Source organism: Ursus americanus, chromosome 12, assembly GCF_024610735.1.
Source record: "Ursus americanus isolate L20-20 chromosome 12, mUrsAme1.1.p, whole genome shotgun sequence".
In the NCBI taxonomy this organism is placed as follows: domain Eukaryota; kingdom Metazoa; phylum Chordata; class Mammalia; order Carnivora; family Ursidae; genus Ursus; species Ursus americanus.
In genome coordinates this window covers 22,511,150-22,532,740 of record NC_142138.1, presented here as the reverse complement: position 1 = coordinate 22,532,740, position 21,591 = coordinate 22,511,150, and the positions used below count along the sequence as shown (strand labels likewise).

General features: G+C 36.1%; 1 protein-coding gene across 19 annotated transcripts in view; it reads right to left on the bottom strand.

Annotated features, from left to right (window-relative positions):
* MIER1 (MIER1 transcriptional regulator) overlaps positions 1-21,591 on the bottom strand; it is a 58,763-nt gene that overhangs the window by 34,319 nt on the left and 2,853 nt on the right. For 4 of the 19 annotated variants that reach the window (XM_045802074.2, XM_087865988.1, XM_087865987.1 and 1 more), the window contains exons 3-4: positions 20,161-20,234; positions 9,223-9,247 (exon numbers count right to left, since the gene is read on the bottom strand). In XM_045802074.2, coding sequence (XP_045658030.2) covers positions 9,223-9,247; positions 20,161-20,234 — 99 coding nt within the window. Of the gene's footprint in view, positions 1-4,110; positions 4,257-9,052; positions 9,090-9,222; positions 9,248-18,705; positions 18,902-20,160; positions 20,238-21,591 lie in introns of those variants that run through there. The other 15 variants (XM_087865984.1, XM_087865986.1, XM_045802094.2 and 12 more) reach the window with 8 other exon arrangements.

Genomic DNA, 21,591 nt, shown 5'->3' with positions numbered 1-21,591 from the left:
CTAAAACTATAGGCCATGCAGTTACTGATAACTCCTGAATGAATCAACTATCAGAATTCTGCCACAATTACATCAAAAGTCCATTTCATGGGGCACCTGGGTGGCACAGCGGTTAAACATCTGCCTTTGGCTCAGGGCGTGATCCTAGCGTTATGGGATCAAACCCCACATCAGGCTCTCCCGCTATGAGCCTGCTTCTTCCTCTCCCACTTCCCCTGCTTGTGTTCCCTCTCTCGCTGGCTGTCTCTATCTCTGTCGAATAAATAAATAAAATCTTTAAAAAAAAAAAAAAAACACAGAAGTCCATTTCATATAACCAACATGTCAGATAAAAACCAATTAACCTATTCTTGAGAGCTGTAATGTTTTGTTTCTATAAAAGAAAATCAGTCATCGATATGAGAAAATCATCCTAATTTTTTAAATTAAAAAAAAAAAAGTTTGGTTTGGTTCATACCTAAAGAGTTTATAATTATACTGGCCCTTAACTAGCTTAGCTGCAGATTACAGATGAAAGCATTGGTGATTCTGCACAACTTAAACCTAAGCCTTAATTACTCTGGGAAAAGTTAAAATCATCTGAGAAGGTGTGAGACTGTCTGGATGAAGAGAATGATAAAAGATTGGTTTCCTGGCTCTTTCTTTCTATAACCTCTACAAATAATTCTAAGTTTTTTTCCCTAAGAAGGGTTGTTAGAAAGCAAATTTGGGGAGGCTGTAAAAGACGGAGGAGGCAGAAGAAAGGCAGAGAAATAGTAAAAGACAATACACACCCAAACTTTTAGCAAAGCCCAATTTTGTACTAATTAAATGTAATAGCCTATTTTACAAAACAGAAGAAAACAATAATCATTCTACCACATAATCTGTACTGATTATCTCCTCTTAAGTAACTACTTACTCAATTATTTGAGTAATAAAGAATGTGAGAAAAGGGAAAATATAACATTTTCCTCCTTTAAATGTTATCCCATGGATGGGTTATTCAGAAACGAAAATATATCTAAAGCAATAGAAGTTTCTATGAAATATAGGCAAATAATTGCCTTTCCACTTAGTGAATATATGAAGTGACTGTGATTGTTTCTTTGGATGTTCACCTAGGTTCTGAATCATTCAAACAAATTATACCAGTCTTCTGAATAACTTTCCAGCCTCTTCTAAAGAATAGTTTTGACTCCAGGCTCTTCCAAGTGCTTTTTAACCCATTCTTGAAAAGCTTTTATAACAACTATACATCATTGCCCCTAAAACCAATTCTGTTCTTTGGCTTAATAAAATATTGAATTGCTTAGGCACTGTGGATTAAGTCAGCTTTAATTACTAAAAGATCCAAAATGGGACCATCTGACAAGATTTGACTAGATATTAATAGGATTCCTTTTCTAGCTCTTTAAATGTACACTTTAAAAAGTTCCAAACTAAAATTTTGAAACACAGATTAGTGTTTATTACTACAAAAGTACAAGAATTCATTTTTCCATGATATTATGTACTCCGAATGCTTAAAGACTGACACAATGTCTTATTTATTTCTTATGTTCTTTTGATCATGGAGTACAGATCAAAATGTAGTACATTTTAAATTAAAGCATGCCAGATTGATTTATCCATTCATTCAAAATGTTTGACCACTTGTGCTAAGTACCAGGAAATACACTGGTGAATAAAACAGACACTGTCCCTCCTCTCATGGAACTAAAGGAGAATATAGATAATAAATTAGACAAACATGTAATTATAAATCGTGTTAGTTATAAAGAAAGCAATGAATGGGGTATAGTGGTTAAAAAAAACTACTTAGGAGACAGGTTAAGGTCATTCTGAGAAGACAAAATTAAGCCCAGACTTAAGAGGATAAGGAGTCAGTCTCAGAAAGTACATATCAAGGAGGAGGAATGAGCTTTTTGAAAAGCTTTGAAGCGGGAAGAAAAAGCACATCTAAGAACAGAAGCAGCTGGTGTGGCTATTTAACAGCATGACAAGGGCAGTATAAATACATGGATGAAGGACCATATCATGCAGGTGGGCTTTGCTGGCCAAGTCAAAGAATCTGGATTTTATTCTTGTGTAACAGGAAGCCACTGAAGAAATTTTAAATAAAAGGTTGACACAAATGGATTTGTATTTTGAAAAGACCATCATGGCTATTACAGAAATATACCGGAGGGAAGAGTGTTACAAGAGAAAATGGGGAGAATCTAGTTAGGAAGTTACTGTAGGGGCGCCTGGGTGGCACAGCGGTTGAGTGTCTGCCTTCGGCTCAGGGCGTGATCCCAGCGTTATGGGATCAAGCCCCACATCAGGCTCCTCCGCTATGAGCCTGCTTCTTCCTCTCCCACTCCCCCTGCTTGTGTTCCCTCTCTCGCTGGCTGTCTCTATCTCTGTCGAATAAATAAATAAAATCTTTTTTTTTTTTTTAAATAAATAAAATCTTAAAAAAAAAAAAAAAAAAGGAAGTTACTGTAATAGTCTAGGCTAGAAATGATGGTGACCAGGGCTCGAGTGGCAGCAGAGATGGAACAAGAGTCAGATAAGAGGTATCTTTGTGGATAGAAATGATAAGCTTACTTAGGACTGAGTACTGGGAATGAAGGAAGAGGACTCCCTCCCTGATTTCTGACTTAGGCAACAAGGTATAATACAATACCATTTTTTATTAAACTGAAGACAGGGAAGGAACAGATGAAGGAAGAACATCAATCAATAGTTCTGCTTTGGACATTTAAACTTTATTTTTAAAGAATTTTTTAAAAAGGTTTATTTATTTATGTTAGCGAGAGAGAAGAGAAAGAGCGTACGCACACAAGCAGGTGGTGGGGCGGAGAGACAGAATCTTCAAGCAGACTCCCCATTGAGCACAGAGTCCGATGTGGGGTTTGACCCACAACCTGGAGATCATGACCTGAGACGAAACAAGAGTCGGAACGCTTAACCGACTGAGCCACCCAGGCGCCCCTTGGACATTTAAGATCTAAAGATGTCTATTGAGATACCCAAGCAGAAATGTAAAGCAGGGGGTTAGATAAATAAAACTGTGGACAGGAAATATATTAATGTTAGAAAAATAAAGAATACTGATACCATGAAAATAGATTAGATCAGATCACCTAATTTAATAATTTTCGAATTTGGTGTGTATACGTTCCAGAGATTCTAATTCAGTATGCCTGGGGAGAGGTATAGGAGTCCTCATTTCTTAAGTCCATGAGCGATTCTGAAGCAGCTGACCTTCATACTACATTTTGAGGAGCACTAATTTGCAGACAGAAGAAAAGTCCAAAACTGAGAATTGGGAAATTCCAAATTTAAACCTTGGGTGCAGGAAGAGGAGTCTGCAAAGGGCACTGAATAGAAACAAACAGACAGGAAAAACTGGACAGTGGGGTACTCCAGAATTCAAATAAAAGAAGGGAGTGGTAACGTGAATATGGCTGAGAGTAAAGTAGAGAGAAAAGTGACTGATGGACAGAACAATGAAATCATTGGCCATCTTGACAGGAAGCGGCAGAGACTATCTAGAGTATTTTATGGAATAAATGGGAAATGAGGAAGATAATAACCACTATTAAGAAATTCTGGCTCTGAAAGGGTATAAGTAAAAGGTCAGCAAGTTGGGGAGGACAGAGATATATATGAGGAAATTCAGCATTTTTTTTTTTTTTTTTTTTTGAGAGCAGGAGAGGGGTTGAGGGGCAAAGGGAGAGAGAGAGAATCTTAAGCAGGCTCCACACCCAGTGCAGAGCCTAACAACCTGGCTGGATCTCACAATCCTGAGATTATGACCTCAGCTGAAATCAAGAGTTGGGACACGCAGCTGACTAAGCCACCCAAGCACCACCTTTATATAGCTCATTTCTGACTGGATACCTGTGATATTTTACTAAAGTAACTATTTTAATTCTATTCCAAATAGTTAGTTCCTTTTAAAAAAACGCCTTTCATTTCAAACTTTAAATATCACACCTACCACCACACAAAATTTTTCAGTATCAATTATATACAATGCTTTTCTACCAAAACAAAGGTAGAAAACCAAAATTTCAAGTATTTCCTCTCTCTGGAAAAAAGCCATGACTACTTCATCCTCTAGCTCTTAGTGTTATTTACCCTTGCAAGATCCTCTATTTCAGAACTGAAGTTTGTTTCTCCTTCCATCATTTCTTCCTCTTCTAATGTTCGTTCATCATCAAAATCATGAACCAGCATGTCAGCTGATGGATCAAATTCATGGTCATCTGATGTTGCTGAACCTCCTGGTAAAGAATATTTTAAAAAGTTTGGTAAACCAAATTAAGTGTTATTAATATTAATTTAATGTGTATGTTATATTAAGCTGAATATAAGTCAAATAAAAGTATCAGGGAAAAGCTATGCACATCAAGTAGTATTTGTTTTCTAAAATTCTCGCCCTTACACTCATCACCAACCCCCTGCAAAAAATCTCTTCTCTAAGGGATTATTTTTTGCCCTGTTTCACCTCTATATATTCACAATTAAAATTGCAACTAGTATGGGGGATGGGAGGAAAGGATAGCTTTAAAAAAGTATATACAGCTTTTAAAAAGAGTACTGTCATCTAAACATGAAATGGAATGATCATTCGTGTGGGAAAAATCACAATTCTTAATCATTTGATATTTAATAGACCCAATGAGCATGAACCCTTATGGCCCATGAGAATACAGTCATGTGAAATACAAAGTCATCTGAATAAACAGTCTAAAGAAAATACAGTTGTATTCAAATATTATTCTATTAGCTCTTCCACAAAAACATATCTTAACATATAGGTAGTTGTTCTTAACTTACTTAGTTGATTACTGTCTGAAATAATTCTGATATAGAATATAAAAGCAAAATTTATTAAAACTGCATACAGAACTCTTATGAAAGTCATTAAAATACTCAATAGGTAATTGATGTGTAAGCTAATCTATTTTTAGCCTGGTGGCTGGGGAATACTGCTGTACTCAATAGGGTCAAGCCTGTAATATTAGATTGCAAGTGCTCGGCATATACATTCTGTAAACTATCCCCACAGTTGGCTATTGCCAAACCTGAACTTAAGTTTGCAAAAGCATTTTTACTACTAAACAAGTTATTTAACATTTAAAAAATCAATTAGCAATTATTTTATCAATTTAAAATGTTAAGTTATGTTAACAAAGTTATATTAATTAATAAAGGTTAATATCATTAATTAGTAATATATTACATCAATATATTCTTTCTTCAGTCCAATAAGAGAATCAGCAAGTAAAACAGTTAAAGGTTGATTCATTGAAAAACAGACTATTAGGCCCAAGGTTCAGGGCTCTTATCATCTCCCTCAATTTTCAATGTAAACACCATTTTTTGAGTTCTTATTGTGTGCCTAATACTACGGTTCAAGCATGCCACGTACATTGTATCTCATTTAATCTTCCAACAATCCTAGCAACAAAAACAAAAACTTGAGGCTCAGAGAGTTTAAGCAGCACGTTTAAACCCACAGAGCCAGTAGGTGGCAAGGATGGAACTTAAATCCTGGGTCTGCTAATTCCAACTCCTGTGCTTTTTACTGTACTTCAGGCCTCCTGCAAGCCCCAGCCTCAGAGATGTAGGTATCTTGCCTCAAAGAATACTTGAAGAGAATCTACTTTCCTTAACAACAACAACAAAAATTAAGTAGGCTCCACACCCAGCGTGGAGCCCAACACAGGGTTTGAACTCACAACCCTGAGATCAAGACTTGAGCTGAGATCGAGAATAGGAAGCTGAACTGACTGAGCCACCCAGGGGCCCTGAAGAGAACTTATTTTTACTAAGATGTGTGAACTGCAAGCCAGGTCAGGTGGTGAAGCACTCAGAAGTTTCTGCTCTTTGAGGAACACAATACTGATATTAAATATAAAATAACTGAATATATAATAACTAAATATATAATTTCTAAATCAGGTATCACCTTATAACACAAATGAGTTAAAAAACTATCAAAGTTTTAGAATGACTTAAAAATAAAAACATATTTCATATTATATATACTATCAATTTCTCTGGATAATTAAGAAAAGCATGGCATAATTTTATTAGGGCATCTTAGTACTGGTTGAGGGACTGGACACAAGAGTTCTTAATTTAGTTGCAATTTTGTCCCAATCATTATCCCTTCTTGAGTTTTTAATGAAAAATGTTCCCAAAACTTTTTAGTTCACCCAGCAATCTTCTAGGATACTTAGTCAATAATCATGTATTCCTACAGATGAAGCTATATTTTTCTTCTCCTTTGTAGGCAGGAAGATCCTAAAACCACCTCATACTACCACCCTGTATACTATTATCCTATAATAGTAACTGTATACTATTATACTGTAATCATAATATAATGCCTATTGAATACAAATACTGTAAAAATCTAATTATGCTTAATTCCTAACTACTTATACTTTCACTAAGTAAAACAAAACCAAAAAACCTCCCATAAATACAGAGCATCAAGTTATGAGTGTTCTATTACTTACCTAAAGTCTCCCATTTTTTGTCGTCATTTGCAAAGCCAATTATATTTAAAGCTTTGCCACCTCACCCTGTCACTACATGAAATACCCAAGGGTAGTTAAACCTTTTTCCCTTTCTCACTCCAATCCTTTCTCCACATATACACCTCACTGTTTTCTACTAATTTTCAGTTTCACTTTTCTTACCTTAATCTGACTTTTTGTGTGTGTTTTTTTTTAAAGATTTTATTTATTTATTTGACAGAGCGAGAGACAGCCAGCGAGAGAGGGAACACAAGCAGGGGGAGTGGGAGAGGAAGAAACAGGCTACCAGCCCAGGAGCCTGATGTGGGGCTCGAACCCAGAACGCTGGGATCACGCCCTGAGCCATAGGCAGACGCTTAACGACTGCGCCACCCAGGCGCCCCTGACGTCTTCGTTTTATCTGACTTCTTTTTACCTTGTTGGAACCAGTGAACCACCCTATTCCTTTCTGTTAACTACAAGGTCCATTGTTAGGCTGTCTCCTAGCGGTAAAAATACCTAAAATAAATTATTAGAGGTAGGGAATCTGGTGCTTTGTGTAAATAAATATTTTGCTTCAGAGTTAAGGCAAAAATCGGTTTCGTCATAAAATTAAACCTTACAGCAAAATTACTAAAATGTACCTATCTTTTCAGATGAAAAAGATAAATTGTTTATAACATATCATGTGCACTCATTCAATTATTTTTACCTCCTTCCCTTCCCTAAATCTCCCCTTCTAATGGTTACTAGTCTTACAGGTAAAACACTGTATTGTGCCTCCACAGGTTTACACTGGTAAAGTCTATAGACAAACCCCTGAGCCTGGGTCATGTGACTATTATTAGTAACATCAATTCCAAAGTACAGATGTTACAAAGGCCACAGACTTTCACCAGTGGACCAAAATTTTTTTTTACACAGAAGCCTCTACTCCTAATTTTTTCCCACCAACTTCTGTTAACTGCCTACAATTAGTATTACATATAAGAATATATATTCCCTTTGGGCAGAAGCCTGATACTACAAACACTACTTCAAAAGATCTTCCTTAGTCTGAAAACAAAAACAAAAACAAAAAATCTATTTGTATAAGCATTCAGCAAGTAGTAAAGGCCATCAAAGACATTTGTATTCTTCAAGCTCCACTAATTCCAGTTCAGCCTAAGCCAATTCAAATGCAATGGAAAATGAGAAAGCTATTTAGTATTACTTTTGAAGTAATTACTTTTTTTGTGCCTATATACTACCTAATGAATGAATGTCTCAAAAATTCATAGAAAAATATCTAAACCTCAGTCTATTTGCAGTATGACAACATTAACAAAAACAACTAGAACCTATTTTTTTGATGAAAAGATGACTGTGTTTAAAAGAAAAAAAATATTGGGAACAATTCCATGTCCTAAAAAGGATACAATAATCTACTATTTATCTGAGGTAGGATTACTTCCAACCTCAACCATCCAGAACATATTTATAAACCAGAAAGTTAAAAAAAAAAATCCCTAAGTTTCAGAAATGCCACAAAGCCTAATATACTTTACTTCCAAGCATATTAGAAAGAGTAAGACATCTGCAGCTGAAATAAATATATCAAAACTCACAGTCAATTGAGCACACTAGTCATTTAGAAGGGATCTGGAGGTATTCTAGTCTAGCTCCTACTTGATGTATTATACTACAAAGAGTACAGTGAGATTTGTGTTCATGAAAACGACCCCAAACCATTAAAAAAGGCATATATAAAGCGTTTTTACAGACATTCTTTCTAAAACTTACACAACAGAGAAAGATTGCTTCAATAATCTGGAAAATTCAGTAATACATCATACCTAAATATTCAATATATAGGAGATGTTTTCAAATAAAACATTACCATGTCTCAGAGAGCTCCCTTTCTGACCCTTATGCTATATTGAGCTGTTCCTTAATTCACGTACTCCGTAAGAGAAGGCAGCCTTCTCTCTTGAAGTCCCTGGACACTGAGGCAAAGACTAGACTCTTTCCTGACTGCTCTTTAGCTCCAACCAATTGTTGCTATACAGGAATGTTATACTCAGCAGCACCAGAACCTCTAACTAATCGTGAGAAGCCTAAATACAGATTTTATATAAAATATTCTAATTTTTAAGGTCACTACACTGGCCAAACAAAAACCATCTGTGGCCCAGATATGGTTCAAATATCATGTTTCCAACCTCTAAGTTAAGAAAAAATGAATCTGTACTGTATTTGTAAGAGAATATGAAACTCCAAAGCTATACGGTGTGACTCTAAACATAACCTTAATTTACAACATTAAATATTCATTTTTTTAAAGTTCTTGTTATATTTTTTCTCCCTCATTATATGCATTAATTTTTTTCTTAAATACTTTGAGTTTCCTACACAAGCAAATATTTCTAAGTAGTGACTCCTTTTGAAAAAATACACTTCATATATACTTGAAATCAAAAGCAATTAAAACCTGTAAGAAATACACACAGTAATTCATAAAAAAAGTGAACCCACAAATAGTCATGAGGTTGAACTCACAGCAGCCTCACCTGTACTTTCATGGGCAGTCAAATATTTCATCCATTTCTTTTTCCCCAGAGAAAAGAAGCATTCAGAAGAAAAGCAAGTCAGATGATAGTCTAACTCCTCTAGCCTTTTTATAACTAATAGGATAAATGTTAGTCAAACAGAGATTACAGAAAATATACAAAATACTTACCTGGACTTGAAGACTCAACAGATGGCTGGGGGAGGGGGGAGAAAAGAAGAAAAATTATCATCTTTGTACAGTAAATCTTTACAAAATTTACAGGAATTATTCAATGACAAGCATGACACCAAAAACCACAGTAAGTTCTAATGTCTAAATTGTCCAAGACAAACTAAAACCTTCCATATAATCCTTTCTCTGACATTGTTTATTTAAACAGAGAGAAAAATTCCAAACACTCCTGAATCTAGAAACAAAGACAACAATAAGGAATTGATTCAGATTTTAAAGGCAAATAGGGTCTCATAACATATGTAGTTTAAGAGATCTTGGAACTTTCTAAAATATTTTCTCCAATCAAGACAGAGGAAATTATACACAAGGTTTGCTATCAAGCTGGTCTCTGGCTTAAAATGTGTAGGAGAAGGGAAGCCAAAACATTTTAAGACATTATTTTAAATAAAAGTTATATTGCAAGAAAGCAGAAGGAAAAAGTAAAATGTTATTGAGCACCAAACAATGTATTAGGTTAACTTAACTCACAAACAACATATTTTTAAATTATCACAGAATTTATTAAGCTTCAACCTAAAGTCTATAGAGAGGTTAAGTCATCTGACGGAAAAATTACAAACATCCCAATTACAATGCTGCTTCTACTGTAGCATTCTACTCCTCATATATTTAACTATAAGCATTTAGATTGCTAGCTAGCAACTTATTTCAGTAATATCATCACTTGACAATGTGTGGCTATATTTTATCTAAATTCAGTTAATTCACAACTATAAACAAGTCATCTACAAACTAAACTTCTATAAATAACAAAAACTATGTTTCAAATGACATACACTTCATAATTAAAACCTTTCCTATTCATTCAGAGCTATTTCATGCCCATTAGAAGTCAGAGATGCTGGAAGGCCAAAAGCATTAGCAAAGATAGGGTTATTCTGGTACAGAGAGCCCCCAACAATGATGACTCAACTTAACGATTTTTCAACTTAACAACAGGACAAAAGCAATACTCATTCAGTAGAAACCGAACTTCAAATTTTCATCTTTTCCTGGGCTAGCAACATGTGGTATGATACTATCTTGTGATGCTGGGCAGTGGAGGCAAGCTGCAGCTCCCAGTCAGGCATGCAATCACGAGGGTAAACAATAACCAATACACTTATAACCATTGTGTACCCATACCACCTTTCTGTTGTTCACTTTCAGTCTAGTATTCAATAAATTACATGAGATATTCAACATTTTATTATAAAATAGGCTTTGTGTTAGAGGATTCTACCCAACTGTAGGCTAATGTGTTCTGAGCACGTCTGAGATGAACTAGCCTAAGCTAAGATGTTCATTCAGGTTAGGTTTATTAAATGCCTTTTTGACTTAATGATACTTTCAACTTATGATAGGCTTATCAGGACATAACCCATCATAAGTCGAGGAAGATCTGTATTTTCCCTCTTTCTGCTAAGTAATGGGGCAGACAGCCAAGAAAAACAAAATAAAAGGAGGAAAGTGCCTCATTTTTCAAAAGCTACGCATCTAAGACAAATTTCTTATGAAGTATTAAAACTCCATTTTGAAAACTGTCCACATTATGCTATTGTACTAAGTATGACATTCTAGATTGTACATGGTAAACTTAGGTTCTTTTGAAGCACATTTTTCCAAGGGCCCTATTTTTTCCTTCTAATGCTTAGAATGGTTCTTGGGGTGCCTGGGTGGCACAGCGGTTAAGCGTCTGCCTTCGGCTCAGGGCGTGATCCCGGCGTTATGGGATCGAGTCCCATATCAGGCTCCTCCGTTGTGAGCCTGCTTCTTCCTCTCCCACTCCCCTGCTTGTGTTCCCTCTCTCGCTGGCTGTCTCTATCTCTGTCAAATAAATGAATAAAATCTTAAAAAAAAAAAAAAGAAAAAAAGAAAAGAAAAGGACCCGGGCCTTAATTTAAAAAAAAAAAAAAAAAAGAATGGTTCTTGACTATAACATTAACTTATTTTAATAAAAGACTAACAGTATTCAATATTATGTATTTTCAAGTGTCACACCACTATCTTTACTTAAAAGTTAGTTTGCCACAATAGAGTCAAATCAGTGCTACTTTTTAATTCTATTCTTCTAATAGGAAGCTGGAGAGCAGGGTGATACAGTAATGTAACTATAAAAAGGGTTTCTAGCTTGCTTAACATCTTTTGGGCAGAGCTACACATTTCTAGCTCAAAATGGATTTAACCACCACACAAATTACAGAGCAAATCAATATTTTAAAGTATTAATCCACTTTTATGTCATGCAATTATGCTTTATAAGCACAATCTCTGTCCAAGGCCACAGCAACGATGACTATCTTCATCTCGTCCCAGGTTTGCCATCCAAAGTAGCCCCACAGTGTTGTTTTCCCTTTTTAGTAAATTTTGAAATGATTTCAGGGCAGAAACAAGAAAAAAACTCATTTCTTTCAAATTAAGAGCTTAAAAGAAATGGCTCTTTGAACATTTAGGGTTTTTTTAAGCACTCCAATAATTATTCCATTTAACAGTCTTCTCATAAAATGGGGTTTCTGATTAAAAATGTTATCCTACTGAAGATTAAAAGGTACATTTTCATTGATGTTACATATTGGCAATAATGAAGATACCGGATTGTGAATGGTGTCTGTAGTTTGTAAAACGCCTCAAACAGCACTTAATGCCAGTACCATACCGATTGCTGTTTTACTGTCAAAGTTATTTATCACTTTAAAGTTCTGAAAAAGGCCCCAAATATTTTCCAATAATTAAGATACCAAATGTTTAGAGGACTGGTAGCATTTGTAAGCTTAGCTGGCATAAAGTAGAACACCCACTATTAGTTAATTTTATGTCAGAAATACTGGAATGTTTCAAGAACAGTGATTTGACTGATGTATACCTAATTTAGGATGGGGAGGGGAAGCAGGGATGCTTTGCCTCTAGACATACATTTTAGTATTCTATGTTCAAAATAAAATTCCACTGTTTCAGTTTGGGGAGGGTGACAGTGAGATTAGTTTCTTGAAAGTTAATTCTATTTAGTTAAATTAAAAATTGAAGTTCTAGAAACCTGGCATTTGTAAACAGTTTATACTATAAACATAACCTTTGCCCAGCCAACAGACAAAACAGTTATTTTTCAAAATAAGAGTTTAGTATCATAATACAGGAAATTTCAGTATGAAATGAGGACACTTTTTATTTAGGTATTTAAGAGAATAGCAGAACCAGCTTACATTTATATAGTACTACCTTTTTTCAAATGAGTAAAGTTACTTGATCATAACTATATACCTGGCAATAACACTTGCCCTGCCTACCTCATTTCATAGATTAGCAAACCCAAGGAGATAAAGTGACTTGATCAAGCTTCCATGGTAGGTGGTGAAGGTGGAACTGAAGTCTAGGACCTGAATGCTTCCGTTACCTTCCAAGGAAACAACTATATTAAAAATGTTTTCTCTTTACCTCTCTCCTTCCTCCCCTCTACTTTCTCTCTTTTTAAAATGGTTTTCATCTGTTCAAAACATGTTTAAGATGTGACTGCAAGTTGTCATCTGTCATGTCAGACTATCATTTATGTCTCATTAGGAACTGGTATCTCTAACAATACTCTCCAGGAAAACCTGAAACATCTACCATTAATGACACAGTAAATTGGAAAGGGGGAAGGAGGGAAAAAATAAAACTAAAGCTGCTAAACAGGTACTCATTTGTAACAGTATCTATTTTTAGAAAAAGCACAAATTATAAAATGAAAGTAGTAAAGATTTTTCATTGGAGATCAAAATGTCTTTAAAATGCAGTCATACATTACCGGTAGAAAAACGAATTGGTTTAATCGTTCTAGTGATCATTTTGCTAATATGAAATTACCCTACTGATACGCCTAAAAAAGCATACCAAGATGTATCTGTAATAGTCACTACCATAAAGTGGTTCATAGCAAAAAGTTGGGAAAAATTTTTAAAGTCTATCATTTAACTAGTTAGAAATGAAATACAAGCCCTCCAAACATTTAAACACTATTAATCCATTAAAAAGAAGGAGACAAAAATCTGTTTGTGATGAGGGGGAAAAAATGTAAAAAACAGATACACGTATTTATTCATGCATATATTAGAAATGAAAAAAAAAAGTGCAGAGGAGGGGGTAAACTGGGCTGGAATACACATGAAAATTTTTTTCTCCGAAAGTATATATAAGAATCTGTTAACAGTAATTACCTCTAGGAAACAGGTAAGGGAGAGAAGGTTTTTTTCATTTTATACCTTTCTACCCTGTTGGAATTTTCTAACCACTTGCTAACATTACTGTTTTGTTTTTTAAAGAAAGTCAGTGGAGATTATCTTGTGGAATTATTAGCTACTTTCATTTTTTTCCTCTACTTCTAGATTTTTAAGAAAACTTAGTACTTGCCACCTCTTTTTTTTTTTAACAAGTGTGTAATTTATAAAATAACCTAGTTTTTTCTTTTAGGTGCATACATAATTATCTGAGATGGAAAACATAACACTAGACAGTCACACAGAGTATGAGTAGGCTAGGTCAAACTAAAAAATGAAATTGTTAACTTTTATACCTTCACCCATATATATGATTTAGTATATCAAGTTGCTGATAGTTATAACAAATTCAATGCCTCAGATTTGTTCAAATGTTTTTTCGTATTTTTGTAGAACATGGTAATCTAGAATATTACCATTAAAAAAGTAAGGTAGTAAAAACATGAAGTAATCATTCGACTCCTATATTCCAGGCAATCAAAAGCGTATTTTCAATGAACATAACTGTCCGAACTAATTTCTCCCCTCAAACCAATTCCATCACCATTTCTTTGTTATCCACTTACTTAGTAATTTAGACATTAAATCAGAGATTCTCAGTTATGGGGACAGAAGCCAGGAAGGAGTTAGAGGCCTTCTTCCAGGTGGAAAAGACAGAGCAACAGTGCTCACCATTTCTCTTCCTCCATACAAAACTAAATCACTTCTTTCCCCTGAGGAATTCTGGGGCATAAAAAAGATTAGGAAAATCTTGGTGGTAAAACTAGCAAACTGACTACAGTAATAATAATTCAGAGGATAAATTGCTATTATTAAGCACTAGGAATTCAGAAGCCTAGGTCCCACTCTTAATTGTGCCACAGCCTAACTGCACAACTAGGACAAAATGCATTAACTCTCAGTTTCATTTTCCTTAAGACAGAAAGATTTAGACTTCTTTTAAGTTCAATTTCCTTTGAGATCTAAGTTCTTTACTTTTCTTATGATTTGCTCAAAAGACATATTACTATCAAGGAATACTTAGCTAAAGGGATAGGATATGTTTAACAGCCTCTTACAATTTTTTTTGTTTTAATCTAGGACTTTTGGGGAAAAATTATCTCAATTTACAAAAAGCTTTCTGAGGGGTGCTACTTTATGAATTTCCTGTCTACACAAACATAATTTTAACAATCATTCTTAATAAGCCATAGAATAAGTCAAACAGAATGGGTCCCAAGTGATGACCAGTACTTGAACAGTTTAATCACTGCAATGAATTTCGAAAACATTTGCAAATCTTTTGAAATATACAGGGACTCAAGCTAACAACAAGCAAGAAATTTCTATATAGGTGATTACTTTTCTACGTTTACTAATCAGTTTCTTGCTTCAATGGCTCTGTTTTATTTTTGATTTGAGAAACCGATTAGCCTTTCTGTACAAAAATTCTCTAAAAGTAATCCACTTCTGTATTTCCTCCAACTAACCTTTCCCACCTTATCAAGTACTTTATTACTCCTTCTGAATTAAACTTTATTAGACTCTCATACATTGGTGTTCTTAATTACTCTGGATAAATCCTAAATACACTTAAGTATAAATATTTTAAAAAATTTATTACCACTACAGAGAATTATTTAAGGCCTAAATCCATCACAGTGAAACAAGTTTTGTTTACAATTGAAATTAACATTATCAAGAATAGTAGTCAAGACGATCCTATTTCCTTAAAAAAATTAAATTCAAATACACTAAAAAACCACTAAGCAAGCAGTCTGTTTGCAAGAGAAATAAATGAATAGATGTGATAGTGAATAAACAGATCACGTATAATCATTTTTGGGAATTTTTAAATACTTAAAACTAATACAGGAAAGCAAGTTCATTAAATTTTCTTCTCTTTATAAACAGCAATATGACCTAGGTGAAAAGACAGGTCTAGCACTATGTTGTGGCTTTTTTTTTTCCTGGAGAAGAAAAGTCCCTTCTGTGTTTACAAACTCTGAAATAACAGACAAATTGTTCATTCCCAAAGGTCCCTACACCACATTCCTTACAAAACCCAAAGGATCAACGATTTCTTCCTCTTATGCTTTCTTTCTCATTGCCTTTGTAAAACTGCAACTACCCTGTAATTTCCTTCCTATAAGTGTGACTAGGAGAACCTCCTTTTAGAAGGTTGATAAATAATTCTAAGGGATAATAAGTAATGAGAAAAATATTAACAAAAACTATTAAGATAGGGAGTATGTGCCATTTCTTTTAAGCACATTAAATATGTTTTTAAAGTTACCATGATTTGAGGAACCATTAAATACATACTTCCTACTACGGACTGCCTAAGATGATCAGATCAAGTATGAAAAATCAATATATTTGATTTATATCTAAATCAGTTTGTATTCAGGAATTAAACATTTCTCTGGAAAAACAAGGTCAGTGTCATTCTCCTGTGTAAAAAATAACAATAAAAAAAAAAACCCAGAAGCATAATATCTACATTTTTCTCCAGAGACATACTTCCTCAATAACCTGTTTTCCCCTCAGATTTATCAAATAAATGCATACTGTTGCTTTGCATTTTCCGTTATTTCACCAGTTAGCTTCAATGCTCAAGTCTACTTCACCAAAAGTACAATAGCACATTTGATTTATTTTACTACATACTTTACACTGGCATCAAAAAAAACAAATCTCCCAAGAGCTCACACAATAGCAAGTAAAAGCCCTCTATACACCAAGCATTTCTCCACCAAATTTTTTTAAATGACTAGTCTCTAAAATCATCCTAATTACTAAAATATTGAGATCAGAAAAATACAAATTAATTTTACTTTTCACTTGCTTTAGATTTTTTTGCAGGACACAGATGAATGAAGAAGGATCCCCCATTCTTCCTCCAAATTCACTAAAAATAAAACCATCTACAAGCAACTGGAGTTATAGAAGACCAATTTCTTTTTAAAGATTTCAGGTCACTAAATAAATACACTGAAGACAAAGTTCAGGTTTTCTCTTCTTGAAACTGAACCATCCATGTGTTCCTACTGAATATGAGCATTCCATTCTCCAAGTGATGTAATTTTTAAGAAAACTAAAACATACCCTTGAAAATATTAGGAAATGATTAGTGACTCCAAATTTTGCTTTTCCTCTCTTACATTAATGCAATCATCTTTAATCTCTAAAACAAGAAAAAATATTAATATACTTCTACTTACATATTAAGTTTTCAGTGTGCAGGCAGTTAAAATTTATGGGTAAAGTTTCTTAAACTTAAATTTTACTGTATTTGCAAACTAAGTTATTTTCCTTCTGTAATAGCTTGCCTTAAAATATGACTGCAGAACTTAAAGCTCAAACCATCGTGAGCAGCACCACCAGGGAAGAAACCTATCACCTATTACACTGCTGCTTATCTAACAGGCGTTCACCGAAAGGGGAATCCAATGAAAACTATTTGACAAAATGTAGGTAAATTTAGCCACATACAACCCCTTCCCCCTCTTACATATGAAAAAAAGAAACAAAATCTTACCAGGACTAAAATTGTTTCAGCCCAGTGGAATGAATCCAGTCACATTTAAGTGAAATACAAAGTACTATGTTTTCTCCAACTTACGTACCTTGAAATACAATTCTTTAACCACTAAGAACAAAAGAAATGGAAATAAACCTAAGATCTAAATTTAGTTTTAAATCAAAAGTATTAAATGTTTTAAAAAGATTACTGGCAGTGAAGAGTCCTGCTATAGTGAAATCTGCCCCTTTAAAAATAGCAAATACTCCACTACATTAATATAAAGTCAGTTTCCATAAGGAAAGCAGAAGGAGCACCCTAAAAGCAACTGAACAAAACAGTTAACTTTTAGGTCCCTCCACTCAACAGGTACATAAAAAGCATCGAAATTAATATTTTTCCATAATCTACACGTTTCTGTATTTCAAGGTTTAAAAAGGAGAGAATATGGTATTACCAAAAGTACTCACCTAACTCACCACTGACTTCATTTAGCAAATAATGAACACAAAAATTGCGGGCTGAATTGTTAAAAACAAACAAAAAAACACTTATTCCTGAATCTGTTTTGGGGTGTCTCTAAGCCCATGAAAATGGTAATTCATACAAGAAAATGCTTTAACAGTCATTTAGTGAGGCTCTGACTCAAAGTAGACTTAAAACCCCCAACACTATCACTTCTTGAACTCCAGGGGGTAAAGAATAACGGAATTCTTCCGAGGGTAAGGGGGGGGGGAAGTATTTAGAAAAACCAAATGTGTAAAAGTTTAAATCAGAAACGAAAATTTAAATCTCCAGTGGCACAACACTAAGTTCGAAACAATCATTAAGAGTGGCTGTTCGCCAGGATTTGAAGCCCAAAAATATAAAACAATTACCAACGAGGAAAGGGGGCTTTGGTAACTCGTTTACTGGAAAAAGAGCCGGGGGGGGGGGAGAATCTTCCACAAGGGAAAAAAAAAATGAGGAGAAAGACAATACTAACCTTAATATGAAAAGGGTGGGGGAATGCTTGGAAAGTGAAGAGAGGAAAAGGTAGAAAGCAACTCTTCTGAAATGTGGAGAGAAAAAGAGGTTCTACCCCAGGAGGAATGGAACTGTTCCGGAGATACCGGGAGACTCCCCCAACCTAAACGGCCGGCCTGCGAAAGGCCAGGTTTATTTCTCCACACTCATCTTAGCACCATCAGGAAAACGACAGTTTAAGGCCACTCTGTCTTACGTTTTCCCCATTAACACAGACTGGATGTCAGTAGCAAACCGGTGGGGGTGACGCGGAAGGGCGCAACAGCATCTCGGCGAGGGAGGGAAGAAACTTCGCAAGAAGAGGAAGCAGCAGCTCCTCTCTTGGCCCCTATCACCGGCCGGCGAAGTTGCGCCACCGACGCCCCTGCCCTGCGGGCGCCCACTCCCCCTCACCCCTCTCCACACGCAAAACTACGCAGCACTCGACCCTTCAAACTGCCCCCGAAGTCCAACTACGCCTCCGTTTCCTCCTACCCCCGGACCCATCCCAACTAAGTTCCCGGGAAAGCTCCCGCCCAGAGCGCGGCCTGTTCCGGACAACAGGTGGGCAGTGGCGCCAGCAGGGCTGGGCCTCTCCTAGCCAGGCCCACTCCACTCCTCCCCGGCCCGGGCCCGGGGGCGCCCGGCTCCGGGACGGGGAGGGGGAGCTCGCTCCCTTACCTCCGCCATATTTGCCGTACTGACGGGTCACATCTCCGCGGCGGCCGCAGCTGGGTCACGGCCAGAACCCGGATGTGAGACTCGGCAACGGGACTCCAGCCGCCGCCGCCGTCTCTGCTGCTCCCGCCGCCGCTGCCTCGGCGGGAACGCGCAGGAGCCGCCCGAGCGCGCCCACCACACCCCACTCCGCCCCCTCGCGGCGCCCCGGCTGAGCTGGACTGGAGGGAAAAGGCCGGCGCGCGCGCGCGGGACAAGGGGCGCGCGCGCGCGGCCCCGCGGCAGCCTTCCCCGGGAGGATCGCGGAGGGGGCGGAGTCAAGGTGGGTGTGGGGGGGGGTGGACATCTAAGCGCCCGGCGCCTCCCCTGCCCTAGCGGATCCGCGACTCCAACTGGAGAGAGCCCTAAGGGGACCAGAGAGGTCAAGGAAAAGTGCCAAAAATCAGCGTCCAGCATTGACATTGCTGGGGAAAAGATACGTTATATTTTACATGTAGGCCTTTTTTGAAGTGCATTTGCTGGAAAACGGATGTTGCTGTGATGCAACAACGGCAACAGCGCGAAGTAGCGCGCTTTGAAAGCGGCTGTCTCTTGACAAGTATTTCTCGGTTGATTCCTGACAGGAAATGTAAAATCCCACATCCCCAAATCTTAGAGGTCAGAGCAGAGATTAAGAAAAGGGACTGTGGATAGGTAGTCTGCCATCCTCACATCTCATTTGCTTTTCCCACACACATTTCCTGAGATGCCAGGAGCAACATAATTGTGCAACGTTTGAATTCTGCACAACTAGAGAAAATTTCAAAATACGAAATACTAAAAAGCTGCTCTTTGATGGATCTCTGACTTGATTGCATAGAGGGAAAACCTGCTTATTTGCAATGCCTGAAATGCCAGCAATTTGAAAGTTTATTTTAAAATACTGGCCTGGAACTGCCAATTGGCCTTGATGCCAGTTCTAATGACTGCATGGCCAATGACTGCAAAATAACAAACTTGTTTCCCTTCCATTACTAAGGCAGATACTGGCTAATGCAAAGGTGATATTAAAGCATGCACTAACATATTTTACTCAACCAGGAGTTTAAAAATCTTAATTTCAAAAAGACCGTTTTCCCCAAAATGTTCAAGGGTTCTCAATGCAATTTCAAAAATGACTACCCAAATCAACCAATCAAATATAAAGTCATTCCTTCCAAATAATGTGATGCCGGCACTACAATATAGTGCATAAATGTGCATATTTACAATTTTTCTTTAATACTTAACTTACAATGCAATATGGGCTGTTTTCTTAAATTATTTGTATTCCCTTAAAATTCTAGACTCTATTAAGCAGTTTCCTTTTTCCAATGATTCAACATTAACTTGAAATTCTTATGTCCAATAATAATTTGCGCATGAATAATTTGTGCATTTACAGGTATATGAAGTAGCTGCTAAGTGAAAGGACATTACCTGGTAATTTGACAGGAAAAGAGTCCACAGACAGTCTGTAAACCAATTAAACATAAACATCTGATGCACATTTTCTACTGAAAGAAAAGCAAGGGAAAGAAGAGAAAGGAAAACTTTAAGGTTCCCAAATCTACAAACAATTTTTACCATTAACTGTACTGTACAGTATTTTCATTTTATTTTTTTAGAATACTTATACTATAAAAGTGTTTTTCAGGATTCCTTGGGGGAATAAATATTTTAGCATAGGAACATAGTTACCCTACTGAATTACCTTAGTCCTTTGGACTCAAAATAAAAATCATTTTCTGAAAAGTCAGTTTGTGTTTAAATAGTTTTGACTTTGAGATGTTTGGTGGAAAACAGCTGAAGGCAAAGAACAATTGATGTGCATAGACCTGGGGTGGGTTAAGACAGAATAAGGGGCCTAGAGGTAGAAACTCAGGCTTTATAATACAGTGGGGATAGAGGATTTTCCATTTAACTACCAAAGGTAATATATGAAATTTAGCTAGTTCACAAAAAGAAAATTAAAAACTGTTGTCAAAATGCGAGGTACAGGAATAACTTGCTTGCTTAAACCCATTTACTCTTTGATTCTTCAGTGAAACCTCAACAAAAAATCCCAATTGTGATGAAAAAGCTGGGGATCATGGTCCCTTAAAGCTATTGAATGAATTCTGAAACTGTCTGGAAAATCGAATCTGGGACATATTTGAATGTGTCTCCCTCTTATTGATAAATGACTTTTTAAGTTTATTAATATTGTGTATCATTTTTACTAATTTTAAGTGACATTATCATTTGGGGGAAAAATTCCCTCTATACATTTTTTCCTCCCTTTGTTAATAAATGTGGGCTCAGTGCTTTTTTTTAAGCTACAGATATTCTAAAAATAAAGAGAAATAGCTCTAATATTGTAAGTCATTAGTAACACATTACTAATGAATTCAGTATGGTCTTATTCCCATTTTATTCTCATGATATACTTATCTTTCAAAATTTTAGAAGCCACCTTAAGGAAAGCAGTCTTTCTCAAAAACTCTTGCTTACGTCCTCAGTATCAAATATGTAAAAATTAACTGCTCATCTAACTTAGTGTAGATGGGACCTTAGAGGTCTTTTAGTCAATTTCTACCCTGTCTAGGTAGGAATCCCTCATTATGTGTTCCCACTACCAGGCTTTTCTGCCTATGCTAAAACACCTCCACTGACTTAACTGTCTGATGAAGAGGCTGCTCTTTTCAGAAAAAGCTGTATGTTTGGAACATTCTTTTTATTAAACTAGAATCTATCTCCCTGTTACTTCCATCCATCTCCCTGAGTTTTTCAGCACTTTTGATTAATTCAACAGATGTCTTCTTTGTATTTAAGTGCAAACAATCAATATTTATACTTGGGTTAACAAAATATAAATCTTTAATGCTTACT